The 13,338-nt window shown below is 41.9% G+C and overlaps 1 protein-coding gene across 2 annotated transcripts in view; it reads right to left on the minus strand.

Annotated features, from left to right (window-relative positions):
- The window catches only part of CENPF (centromere protein F), a 60,572-nt gene that overhangs the window by 22,820 nt on the left and 24,414 nt on the right, over window positions 1-13,338 (minus strand). The window contains exons 10-12 of one of the 2 annotated variants that reach the window (XM_023741706.1): window positions 11,777-11,912; window positions 3,830-7,224; window positions 47-1,922 (exon numbers count right to left, since the gene is read on the minus strand). In XM_023741706.1, the coding sequence (XP_023597474.1) occupies window positions 47-1,922; window positions 3,830-7,224; window positions 11,777-11,912 (5,407 nt within the window). Of the gene's footprint in view, window positions 1-7; window positions 1,923-3,829; window positions 7,225-11,776; window positions 11,913-13,338 lie in introns of both variants that reach the window. The other variant, XM_023741705.1, reaches the window with a different exon arrangement.

The raw sequence follows: 13,338 nt of genomic DNA on the forward strand, positions 1-13,338 counted from the left end.
ATGCTATGTCTCAGCTGACGTATTTCCTCCGCTGGTGAGCCCAGACTCTCTTCTTTGGCCACAGAGGGCTGTTGGTCATCACACAAGGCTGCTATTTCCATATTTAGCTCCTTCAGTTGTGTCTGAAGCAACTCCACTGCAGTTTTAGATTCTTCTTTCATTTGTATTTTCTCTTGCTCCTTTTCTTCTATCAGGCTCTTCAATGAAGAAAGTAAGGGCTCTAATTCCAACACTTGACTTTGTTTTTCTCGTAATTGTTCCATCAGATGTTCTTTTTCAGACCTCACCGCGACGAGGTCTAATTCTAAACCTTTCAGCGTTTCTGCCATCTCTTCTACTTTTTCTTTGAGAGTTTCCACTTCTGCTTTGGAATTCTCAGCATCAAGAATAACAAGCTCTTGGTTTTCTTCTGACACCTGCAACTCCCTTTCAAGACTCTCAACTTTATCCTTAAGCGCATCAGAATGACGCTCACTTTCTTTCAGTTTTTCTAAGACGTGGAGCTGCTTCTTCTCATCAGCCTCAATGCGGACCTTCAGTTTCTCGATGCCGTTTCTCAGCTGGCGCACCTCCTCTTGTGTGGAGCTCAGCCTCACTGCAATCTCACCTTTCTCCACTAGTGCCGCCTCCAAGGCCTGGGAGTGCGCCGCCTTTCCCTCTTCGGACTCGCTCAGTTTGTTCTGCAGGCTTTCTAAGTCCCTCACGAGCAAGTCTCTTTCTTTATTCAGTTGTCCAATTTGGTTTTCCAGCTCACCTTTCACCAAAGACAGTGCCTGTGAATCCTTTTGCAGATTCTGCAGCTGCTCCTGGAGATGAGCCTTCTCCTTCAACCGCCCGTTTGCATCGGAGGACAAAGTCTGAAGGAGCTCTCTTTTCTCCTTCACTTCCGCCTCCACAACTTGAATGTGACGTAGACACTCGTCATGATGACACTCGAGCTGTTGCAGTTTTTCCTTCATCCTTTCAGACATCTGACTCAGCTCTTTGTTTTCTCTCGACATAGTACCTAATTCTCCACGAAGCTGGTTTCTCTCAGTTGTGACCTCAGCGAGTTGTTCTTCAAGACAGGTTATAACTTTCTGTTTACTTTCATTGTCTTTTTCTAAATACAGCTTCTCTGTCTGAACTGTCTCTAAGTTAGCTTCCATGGACAGGATGTGGTGCTCCATGCTAGCATTCTCAGATTTGATTCTCTCCAGCTCATTTTCTACCTTGAGAAATTTCTCTTTCCAGCTGTCATTCACCATGGCTACGTCATCTTCCGTAACTTCATCTGGCAATTTATCTGTTGTTTCTAAATTAGAATTGAGGTCTTCCAAAGTCTTTACTTTCCGGTATACCTCCGGGTTATCAGAGGAGAAGAATCTCAATTTTTCACTTAAATCTGATATTTCTTCCTTAAGTTCCTCAACTGTTTTTTCCAATTCTATGCATGCTTCAGTCTTGGTGGTTAGTCGTACTTTCTGCAGACCGACTTCTGAGTCTAACTCTTTTACTTCATTTAGCAAAGTTTCCAGTTTTCTCTCACGTTCCACTATGACATGAAGTAATCTCAAATTCTCATTTGATGTCTCTTTCACCTGCACTTGGAGATTCTGAATGGTTACCTGAGTCTCCAGGAAATCCATAGGTACCAAAGCATGAGGATCAGAAAAAGACAATTCAGAAACGCACTCTGACCAGCCCTGAGCTTCATCTCCCAGTGGAGTCTCAGAACCGGTGTCCGAGGACGGCATCCCAAACTGTTGCCCTGTCTGACTGACCGCATCAGTCTCTGCTATTTTCTCAATCTCTAGGCTGAGGTCCTGCTGAACATCTTCACAAATCTGACGAATGTCATGTTTCGGTGTTCTTCCTTTAGCTTTTGGGGTATACTCTTCTGATTCTTTTATGTTACAGCTCTCATTTCCACCCCGAATAGCCTGTAATTGTAATATGATAACAGGAAAGCATTTATTTGTTTAAAGCAGAAAGAAAATAGAATAAATAGGAGGCTTAATTATTACTTTAGAGAAATGGGCTTCTTGCCTCAGCTAAACACATTCTCTTAATGACTGAAGTCAAATGGTATAATTTCTACCACATTCCACCACACTGTCCTCTCTCCATTCAACTATCTATCACAATTAAACAAACATTCAGCAGGTGCTTTCAACAGGCAAGGCATTTATCATGGGTAAGGTATTTATTATGAAGACAAGCTGTTTATTTTCTCATCTAAATTGCAACTAATTAAAATTTCATTATTTTTTTCTTGCTAGGAATATTCTAGGTAGCCCAAATGTAAAATTTCTCTATAGTTATCCAATAAGGAACAAATAAGTTCCATCACAAAATGCTCCCCCTCCATCTTCAACGTTTATGGCATTCGTTAATAAGAAAAGACAGTGAGGCTTCATGACCAGATTCCCAGCCCAAGGACTTAACCACGGATCCAGCACTTGCTATCAACGTGTCCTGGAGGCTCCCTGTTCCTCGTCTGTAAAATGGGGATCTGGGCTGGCTACTATTACTGCCGCCACCTCCACCAGCTGCCCTCCAAGCCTTACAGAGATAGATGGAGAGAATCAAGCAAGACTCCTGTTATACTCTGCAACATTAGTATGTGGGCTAGTAGACTGAAAAGGTCAAAGCTAGAAGTAACTAAGCAACTACTTACTCAATAAAGAAATGTCTCTTAAAACAACGGATACCAAATCACATATTTGCATCACAGCCAATTGTAAGAAAATTATTTAGTAATATACAATATAGACTCTTCCACATTTACGTCATAACTGTAACTCTAACATTAAAAATAGTCTAATGGGGCACGACAGTCCAGGGACAAGGACTAGAAGGCAGGAGGGGACAGGAAAGCTGGTAATAGGGAAACCAAGGTCGAGAAGGGACAGTGTTGACATGTCGTGGGGTCGTTAACCGTTGTCATAAAATAATATGTACTAACTGTTTAATAAGACACTATCTGTTCTGTAAACCTTCATCTAAAGTACGATAATAATAAAAAAGAATATTTAAAAAAAAAAGTCTGAAAGGGCATGAGGTTAAATTTTACATCACATTATCATTCATAAGCTCTAATTCAATATTTAATTGTACTTTATTAATTCACAAAAAGTAAAAACACATATGCATTCTAAAGGGGACCTTCTGACTCTACAATGTAATTTTCTCCAGGAGACTTTAAAACCATCTTTAGTAATTTTCCACGTAATACTGTGGAGCCCCTGGGTGGTGCAAACAGTTAAGCACTTGGCTACTAATAGAAAGGTTGAAGGTTCTAGTCCACCCAAAGGCACCTCAGAAGAAAGGCCTGGCAATCTACTTCTGAAAAATCAGCGATTGCAAACCCTATGGAGCACGCTTCTACTCTGACACACATGGGGTTGCCATGAGTCGGAACTGGCTGGATGGTAATGCGTTTGGAGTCCTGGCTGGTGCAAATGGTTAAGTGCACGACTATTAGTGAAAGGTTGGCGGTTTGAACCCCCCCACAGGCACCTTGGAAAACAAGCCTGGCGATCTGCTTCCAAAAGGTGACACTCTTGAAAACCCTATGGAGCAGTCCAACTCTGCACAGATGGGGTTGTCATGAGTCGGAATCAATTAACAATAACAAATCAAATCACTGAACACCTCCCCAAATAAAGTTTATCATTTTCTTAAAGTTCTGATTCATTTTGAAAAAAATTCAGTATATTTCGTGTTTATATCCTTGAACCCTAAAAACGTTTTTAACTTAGAACGCAGATTTCGATTCGGCAAACATGTTCTGTAAATGCAAATTGTGCAAATGGAGGCAAAGAGCATGTAAACCCCACGTACTTACATCTTCTATGCCAGCGCCCAGCAGAGACCGTGAACTTAGGTCGAGACCTTGGAGCTGGAGCCGTGCAACTTCCAGCTCGAGCGACAGGTGTGCGGTCTGTTTCTTTTCTGCCGCCAGCTTGGACTCCATCTCCACAGTCACACTTGTCAGCTTCTGTTGCCACTGTTCGTTTTCCGACAAATGCTGCTTTCTAAGGCACTCAAGCTCTTCCCTTTCAGAGCTTAGTAACCGCTCAAGCTCTTGGATTTCCTTGTTTTTCATAATCCGCTGGCTTTCCATGTCCCCCCCCAGCTTCTTGAGAGACCGCAGGCACTTCTGACAGAGGGCCTCCGGCTCTTCAGTGCCCCTCACCGGGCGAGACGGAATTCCTCTCTCGGCCCGAGCCTCCTCCTCCAGACTGCTGCAGGACACTTCAGCCGCATCAGGCTGGTTCGCCGAAATATTCTCTTCCAGATTATTCAAGAGAGAGATTTCTCCTGTCTGTTCCAAGAGATCTTTGCAAAACGAGGATTCTCCAAAACTTTTAAGAATGGGGCTGTCGGTCACACAAGAGAAGGACAGTGACAGAATACTGCCCTCCTCGGGTCCCAGCGTCACCTCCTTCACCAGGTCATCTTGAAAGTTCCTCAGATTCATTGACAAGACCGAATTTTCCGCCTTTAAAGTGTCCACGTAGGACTGTAGAGCTGACATCTTTGAGCTCATCTGACAGCGCTGATCGTGTAAGATTTTGTGTTCACTTTGCAAAGATGAGAATTTCTCCTGTAACTCAGCAAAGTGCGTTTGAACTTCTTTGTTTGACAATGTCAAGTGCTCATAGACATTACTGTCATCCAAAGGACTCAGGGACCCATTCTGTTGTTCACCCAATTCACCTTCTGGCACTGGTTTCACTAACTCACCCGGGTGAAGACCATTTTCATCGTTTAATATTTTAACTTCGTTTACCAGTTTCTCCACCTCTCCTGCCAGTTTGCTTGTTGCTGTGATACATTCCAATCTGGAGTCGTTCAGCTCGGATGATAGTTGGTGCTTTTCAGCCTGCAGTATCTCACACGTTTTCTCTAGCTCGTTCAGCTTTGTCATTACTGCTTGCAGACAGCACTGCAGGCGCACGGTGTCACTCTGACTTGTCGACATCTCACGAGGCACTGAAAGATACTTTTCCTCTGCACCTACTTCACAGTCTTTAAGGCCAGCAATCTCCTGGGACTGAGTATCTTGTTGCAGATTCCCAGTTTCTAGCTCTCCTCTGATCCTGCGTAATTCTTGCTGCAGGTACGCCTTCTCCTTCTCTCTCTCCTCAAGTTTTAATTCCATATTTCTTACCACAGCTTCTAACTGTACTAACTGAGCATTATAAGTGTCTAGGGAAGTGTCTTCAACATCAAGCTCCATCTGACGTTCGGCGTTACATTTATTTATCTCACACTGTCTTTCTTTCACAGAGTCGCTAATTGGTCCCAATTCTAGATCCTGGTGCCCAGGCATAGACTTCGTTAACTCCATCAGGCGCTTGTTCTCTTCTAGTAAGGCATGAACCTCCTTTTGCCTTCTATTTTGGTCTTCCTTCAAAGCTGAGATTTCTTGCCTTAAACCATCAGCCTCGCCCTTGGCGTTGTCTTGGATGTCTGTAATCTCAGATCTCAGCTCACGCTGCACGGTCCCCACCTCTAGCACTAGGCTCTGGTTTCTTTCTTCGGCCGAGGCTAATTTTGTTAAAAGCGCTTGGTGTTCCCTTGCAAAGGTCTCCTTTAGCTGTTCCAACTCTTTTTTTCTATTTTCACAAAGACTAGTGCATTCATTTAGCAAGCATTCTAATCTAGAGTTCCTCTCTTGCACAGTTTCGTAGTTTTCCCTAAGACTCTCAAACGCATTTCCTGTTTCTTCACATCTTTGCAGTAAAATAAGTTTTTCTTGCTTGTATTGCTCAGATAACTCTGAGATGCTTTTCTCTCTTTCATCTAGGCAGCTGGAAAAACTCTCACTTTTCTGCAGTAAGTGCATTTTCTCTTGATTTAAGGTAGCATTCACTTCCTTGAGAATCCTGTTCTCTTGGGTCAGCGCTTCAATTTCTTGCTTACTTAGAGAAATGATGGAATTCATTTCCTTCTTCTCTGAGCTCAGAGTTTCAGACAAAAGTTGTAGCTCCTTCAGAGAGTCTTCAAGGAGACCGTTGCTCTTTTTTAATTCCTGATACTCTGCTTGCTGAGTTTCTAATTTTTCACTCAAAAGTTGCAGCTCTCTTTCCTTGTTCTCAAGGGCAACTAAAGTTTCAGCAACAACATTTTGATGAACAGAAGTGTCTTCCTGTAACTTATTAATGCGTTGATTAGTCTCGGCCACAAAACTGTGATGCATCTGTTCTGCTCTAATGAGATTTTCTTCTATTTCTCCTTTGATTTGCACCAACTCTTCACACTGCTTCTGCAGATCTGAGTTCACCTGCTTTTGAGACTCTAATGAAAACTCAAGTGAAATGACTCTGTTTTGTAAAACGGCTGAGTCTGGGGGACTTTGGTCGGCTGCTGACCGGCATTCGCTCCTTTCTAAAGGCATGCTTCCTTGTTCTCCGCTTATCTTTGCAAAGGAATTATTCCTTGCAGGCTGCTGTTCAGAAGCCAAAAGGCTTGTATGATGATCCTCTTTCATCTCGGGAGAAGAATCTTTAGATTTTAACAGATCTCTGAGGCTCTCGTATTCAGCATGCAAGTCTCGGTAATGTTGGTCTTTCTCCCTCACTTCATTCGACAGTAACTGGAGCTTGTGTTCTAGCTCGTCAACTTGCCCAGTAAGCTGAGACGCTTTTAAACACATATTTTCTATTTCCTTCTTGTGTTTCTGATCTGAGAGCTCGGCTTTCTGCTGTAGCTCTGTGTAAGCTCGCTTCTGGGCCTCGATCTCCACACTCCTGCTGTCGATCGTATTGTGAAGGTTTCTGATCTCAGCATTTAGATTTTCTCTTTCCATTTCCATTGTTTGCACCCTCTCGTTGTATTCCTGACTTTTGACTTGCTGAGTCTTGAGACAAGTTTCCAAGTGATGAATTTTACACTGCAACGTCTCCTTTTCTGCTTCCATCTGATTTACAAGTTGTTCTTTTTCACTTTTCCAACGAGTCAACAGGGTTTTCTCTTCCTTCAATTCTTCATATTCTTTCGCTTTTAACTCCAAAGCACTCAGTAAAGCCTGAGACTCTTTCTCTGTTCTGCTTAACTTTTCATTCAGTTGTTCAATGTGATGTTCCCTTTTCTTCAAAAGGTCTTGAGAACAATCTCGCTGCTTTTCCAGATCAGCCAAGGCAAGCTTCAGTTTCTCTAAAGTCAAGGCATTTTCTTGCTGGTTTATCTTTTCTTGAAGATCTCTTAACGCTGTTTCCTGAGAAGTATTCTTAACTATTAAAAAAACAGAAAAATCATAGATGCTTTTTAATAAGTATTTATTCTACAAGAATTCTAAACTATGTTCTAAAAGATGTTTGGTGAAAAAGTGGCATTGTTACCGGGTACCTTCCAGAAAGTAGATCGCCTGATAATTATCTAAGCTTATATACAGACAAGAGCCCTGGTGGCGTGGTGGTTAAGAGCTTGGCTGCTAACCAAAAGGTCAGCAGTTCAAATCTACCAGCCCCTCCTTGGAAACCCTACAGGGGCAGTTCTACTCTGTCCTGCAGGGTTGCTATGAGTCAGAATCGACTCGTTGGTAATGTGTTTGGCTTTTTATATATAGACAACAAGCAAAATGGTAATTTTAAGAATGGCAATACATTTATTAATCTTTTTATCCAAGCAGCTTGATAAACTATTGCATGAAGTACTAAAGATTAATTTTCCCCAAGTACTTGACACTTTCTTTACTATTTCTTCTTCTGTGGACTTGTCTATGTATGGTGTTTTCTGCCTTCTTTTGTAATATTTCTTCAAAGAGACAATAGAGACAATCACAGAACTGAAATGGAAATACCACACTTTGCTCAGGAGTAAGTTTGATGTCCCAGAAAAGTAAATAACGACTACACCACCATCTTAGCCAAAACTCCATACAGTTAGGAGTAAACGATGCTACCTATGTATCAGTAGCTCCTAAGGCCTGTATGTGAGTTCTGTTGAGGAATGATATCCATCCACCTCCCAGCCCCTCCCAGTATAGGTGGTACCTATGAATATGAGAATCGCACAGAAAGTTTTCCCAATCCCATTACCACCTTGTTTTAAGCCCAGTAACTCACCTCTACCTAGTTAAGAACAACTACAAATGATTTCACTAAAGAGCAATCGGGAGTGGGGGGTGGTAGTTCAGAGTCCTCAAATGTCTTGAGGGAGAACCTCAATAGGAGATGATCAAGGTAACATGTATTATAATCTCAGATGTTACGTTAAGTGGAAAACAATACATACTTTTAACTCACGAACCTCAATTTACCTACTGAGAATTGATGGCTGGGAGCCAGCTCCACAAGGGCCATAGAGTCACTCTGCCCGTGAGGACCTCAAACAAAGACAGTAGTAACCAATGCTGAAACATAAAACATCCCAATCTTTCCTTTTCTCACAATGTCCCACCAAGAAAGCTAAAAGTTGACATTTCTACCTGCTGCCATGGAAAAATTAAAATCTATCTCAGGGAAATTAGAATGAAAAAATAAACAAGCGGTCACAGAGAAGTGTAACACACACTCTACAGGTCAGAGTTAAAAGGAATGCCAGATACGCAAATACCCCACGTGAGAAGATTGAGCAAAAGACATATGTCACAAGTTAACACTGTGAAAATGCCAATACTACCCAAAACGATCTATAGATGTAATGCAGTCTCGATCCAAATCCCAACAACATTCTTCAATGAAATGGAAAAACTCATCTCCAACTTTGGACGGAAAGGAAAGAAGCCTCAGAGAGCTAAAGCATTATTGAAGAAAAACAAAGTAGGGGGTCTCACACTTCCATATCTCAGAGCCAGCTGTACAGCCACGGTAGTCAGAATAGCCTGGTACTGGTCTAACAATAGACACATAGACCAATGGAACAGAATTGAGAACCCAGAAGTAAATCTGTCCCGCTATGGACAGCTGATCTTCAACAAAGGGTCACAGACCATTCAATGGGGAAGAGATAGTCTCTTAACAAACAGTGCTGGTGAAACTGGATATCCATTTGCAGAAAAATGAAACAGGATCCATACCTCACACCATACACAAAAACTAACTCACAATGGATTAAAGGCCTAAATGTTAAACCTAAAATTACTATAAAGTTCCTGGAAGATTACATAGGAACAAAGGTAGAAGTCCTAATTTATGGCATAAATACACTATCAAACATAACTGAAAATGCACAAATGACAGAAGATAAACTAGACAACTGGAACCTTCTAAAAATTAAATACATGCGCTCATCAAAAGACTTTACCAAAAGAGTAAAAAGAGAACCTACAGACTGCGAAAAAAATTTTGGCAACAACACGTGACAAGGGTTTAGTCTCTAAAATATATAGAAAACTTCAACACTTCAACAACAAAAAGACAGACAGTCCAATCAAAAAATGGACGGACATTTCACCAAAGAAGACATTCTGGCGACTAACACATGAATAGATGCTTGCAATCATCAGCCATCAGAGATGCAAATCAAAACTACAATGAGATACCATCTCATGCCTGCAAAAATGGAACTGATCAAAAAAACAAAACAACAAATGCTGGCAAGGTTGTGGGGAGATTGGAGCTCTTATCCACTGCTGGTGGGAGTGTAGAATGGTACAACCACTGTGGAAAGTGGTATGCACTTCCTCAAAAAGCTAGAAATAGAAATACCGTATGATTCAGCAATCCCACAGCTAGGAATATATCCTAGAGAAATAAGAGCAGAGACACTAATAGACATGTGCACACCCATGTTCATTGCAGCATTGTTCACAATAGCCAAAGACGAAAATGACCTAAGTGCTCATCAGCAGACGAATGATATAAACAAATTGTGGTACATGCATACAATGGAATAGTACGCAACAATAAAGAATAATGATGAGTCTGCAAGACATCTTAGAACATGGATGAATCTGGAGGACATCATTGCGAGTGAAATAAGTCAATCACAAAGGGCAAATATCGTATGAGACCACTTTTATAAAAAGTCAGGAATAGGTTTATACACAGAATGCAACATTCTTTGCTGGTTACCAGAGACGGGAGGGGAAGGGAGGGAGAATCACTCACTAGATAGTAGACATGTGTTAATTCCAGTGAAGGGAAAGAAAATACATAATATGGGGGAAGTCAGCACAATGTGACCAAGGTAAATGAAGACACTGAAAGGTACAGAAGAATAAAGGACAACTACAGTAAAGGCTATAACCTATACAATTCTGCAACAGTAATAACAACCAAAAATTCATGAGTGGTTTCACAGGTAAGTATGTATGCTATATAGGCATGGGATGGGGTATGGGAGTACACGCACGTGCATGTATAGATTTAGTGTGGGCATTGGTATATACGTATTTGTATGTGCTGGATATACATTCATATATATAATAAAGCATATAGGGGGCAGAGTTATGGAAACTCCTCAGACATATCCAAACACCTCATGGGACTGAGTTACTGGGCTTAGAAGGCTAAGGACCATCGTCTTGGGGGGCATCTAGGTCAACTGGCACAACATGGTTCATAAAGACCATGCTCTCCATCCTACTTTGGTGAGTAGTGTCTGGGGTCGTAAAAGCTTGCAAGTGGTCCTCTAACACACAACTACTGGCCTCCTCCTGTCTGGAGCAAATGAGAGTGAAGGAAACCAAAGACGCAAGGAAGCAATTAGTCCACAGGAGTGATGACCTACACACGAACCACAGTCTCTTCTAGCCTGAGACCAGAGGACCTAGATGGTGCCCGGCTGCCACTACCAACGTCTCTGACCAGGGACGCAATAGAAGGTCCTGGTTAGAATGGGAGAAAAATGTAGAACAAAACTTAAATTCATAAAAAAGACCAGACTTACTGGACTGATACAGACTGGAGGAACCCCCAAGACTATCACCCTAAGACACTCTTTTAACCTGGAACTGAAGTCACTCCCAAAGGTCACCTCTCAGCCACGTAACAGACTGGCCTATAAAATAAACAAGAACGCCGTGAGGAAAGTGCTCCTTAGAACAATCAACTATATGAGGCCAAACGGGCAACATCTGTCCAAAAGCCAGGATGAGAAGGCAAGGAGGGGCAGGGAAACTGGAGGGATGGAAATGGGGAAAGCAGGGTGGAAATGGGGAGAGTGCTGACACATCGTGGGGACAGCAACCAATGTCAGAGAACAATTTGTGTATGAATTGTTGAATGGGAAACCAATCTACTGTGTAAAATTTCACCTAAAACACAGTAAAATGTTCAAAACAAAAGAAGACATGCCACAGACAAACAGATGTAAAACTCATGGTAGATTCATTTGGGTATATAGCAAAATTCTTTGGCTTTAAAATAAGGAAATAAAATCATTCAATCAAGTTAGCCAACAAAAAACAACGGTCATTAAGAGCTTGGAAAACATGCATTTAATATAGGTTTTTGTCCATTATAAGAGAAATGGTAATGAGTGAGAAAATGGGCTTTCTGGAGGCAACTAACAAACACAGTTGAGACACAAAGCATGGTCCTCCTGGGCAAGAGACGGCACTGATGGTCTAGTTTTTTTTGCGGAAAATATTTACCCTGCTGGTTTCAAAGTGCTGAAAACCAGGCATTTGGGGACTCAGTATGTTCCAGTAAAAAACTGTCCAACTGTTATTCTGGAAACTAAACAGTGGGAAGGGAAACTCTTTCTCCACGTCAGCTACAGACATCGTCCTGGGTGAATACATGGAAAAACTCAAAGAAGTTTCTCGATTGCTGATGTCACCCATCCTCCCTTGTGGAAACAGCAGCTTAAAGAAAGAACTCTACAACACTAAGCTTACCTCTCATTTCGTCCGCAAACTTCTGGCTCTGATTTAAACACTGCCTGGCCTTCTGGAGCTCTTCCTCCAGGTGGCCGACTTCTCTGGCCCTTTGCTCAGACTGACTCTTGAGGAGATTGTTTTCTTTCTTCATTTCCTAAAAGGTAGATTTCATTGGTTATAAACAAAACAAATGCTCGAACAAGTTATGACTTCGGCCTTAGTCAGGGTCCCGAATGAAAATGTTCATCCATGTCACTTGGGGAAGAATCACACCTTCCCTTTGAGTACTTGATGAAGTTAGACATAACTTACTTAAATCAAATAATTTTACCAACAGATGTTCAAAACAAAAGCACAAAATTCCAATCTGATGTTAATTTCTTACCCTCAAGAAATACATTTCTTTGAAAGTTTCTGATCGTTCACACACTTGTTAAAAGTGAGTGCATAAGGAAAATCCTACTTACAAGATCCTTAGAGAGAAGCTACGAGTTCGTATCACATCTGAATGACCAGCTACATCTTTGCAAAGATTTAATGCGTTAATAAAACAAAAAATCCACTTGCCAAATTTCTCCTTCTTTTCATTGTACAACCATCTTAAGTGTCACTGTTCTCGGGATGCCTTTATGGGTAAAATTACCTTCAACAAATGTTTGTCAGGAAAAATCTACAATGTGTAGGACGCTAGAGCAGGCATTTTGAAAGATGTAAATGTGAAGAAGACAGAGTCCTTGCCCTCAAGGCAGGTATCCCCCGGCTGGGGAAGATGTGATACCGCTTATGTAATACACACCAAAAACAAAAACAAGCCATTGGCACCGAGTCAATTCCGACTCAGAGTGACTCTGTATACCCAGAATGTGCTAAAGAGAGGTTGTGCGTGCTGTGGAAAAGCAGAGGGACAGAGAAGAGAAGGAGGAATTCATCCAAGATGGGGGAGTCTGAGCTTTCATGGTGAAAACAGGTTCTTCGGGTGCCTGACGAATTGAAGTATCCTGCACCGATATGCAATAGCATAGCAGAGAGGCACATGCAGACCCAGTCACTGATCTAAGGAGACCTGTATGTTCTTCTGACTCTTGAAACCCAGCCATATGTGCAGGCCAAATAAACCCCACTGATTATTAACCACGGGAAGATGCACACACTCAACGCTATAAATCCTCTGTTCACGTTCCTCCACCTGTTTTTCAGCTTCCAGTAATTTTTTCCAATGAGTATCTCAGCCTATCTTGTCTGCCAGCCTCTGGACCACAGGGAGTTGGGTACATCACAGCAAACTGACAGAACCAAGAGTGTCCCATCTTTGGGGGCAAAATAGACCTGTATATTCTTTGTTCATTTAGCATAAGGATTTTAAAACCTCGCTTTGAAAACACCAAAGGTCCCTCTCTGACAAGTGGGGAAAATTTTTGAATCTTACAGAAACCATTGAGACCCATCCTCCAAAATCCTACTGCTCCGCCAGAAAACAAGATGGCCCTGGCAGTGCCGTGCTGGAAAGCTGCCTTCAATTATCAGTCTGGTTACTACCAGCAGATGGGGACCCATGTAGCAAAGCCAAATTCAAGAAGAGG

This window comes from Trichechus manatus, unplaced genomic scaffold (assembly GCF_000243295.1).
Source record: "Trichechus manatus latirostris isolate Lorelei unplaced genomic scaffold, TriManLat1.0 scaffold00187, whole genome shotgun sequence".
Lineage (NCBI taxonomy): Eukaryota > Metazoa > Chordata > Mammalia > Sirenia > Trichechidae > Trichechus > Trichechus manatus.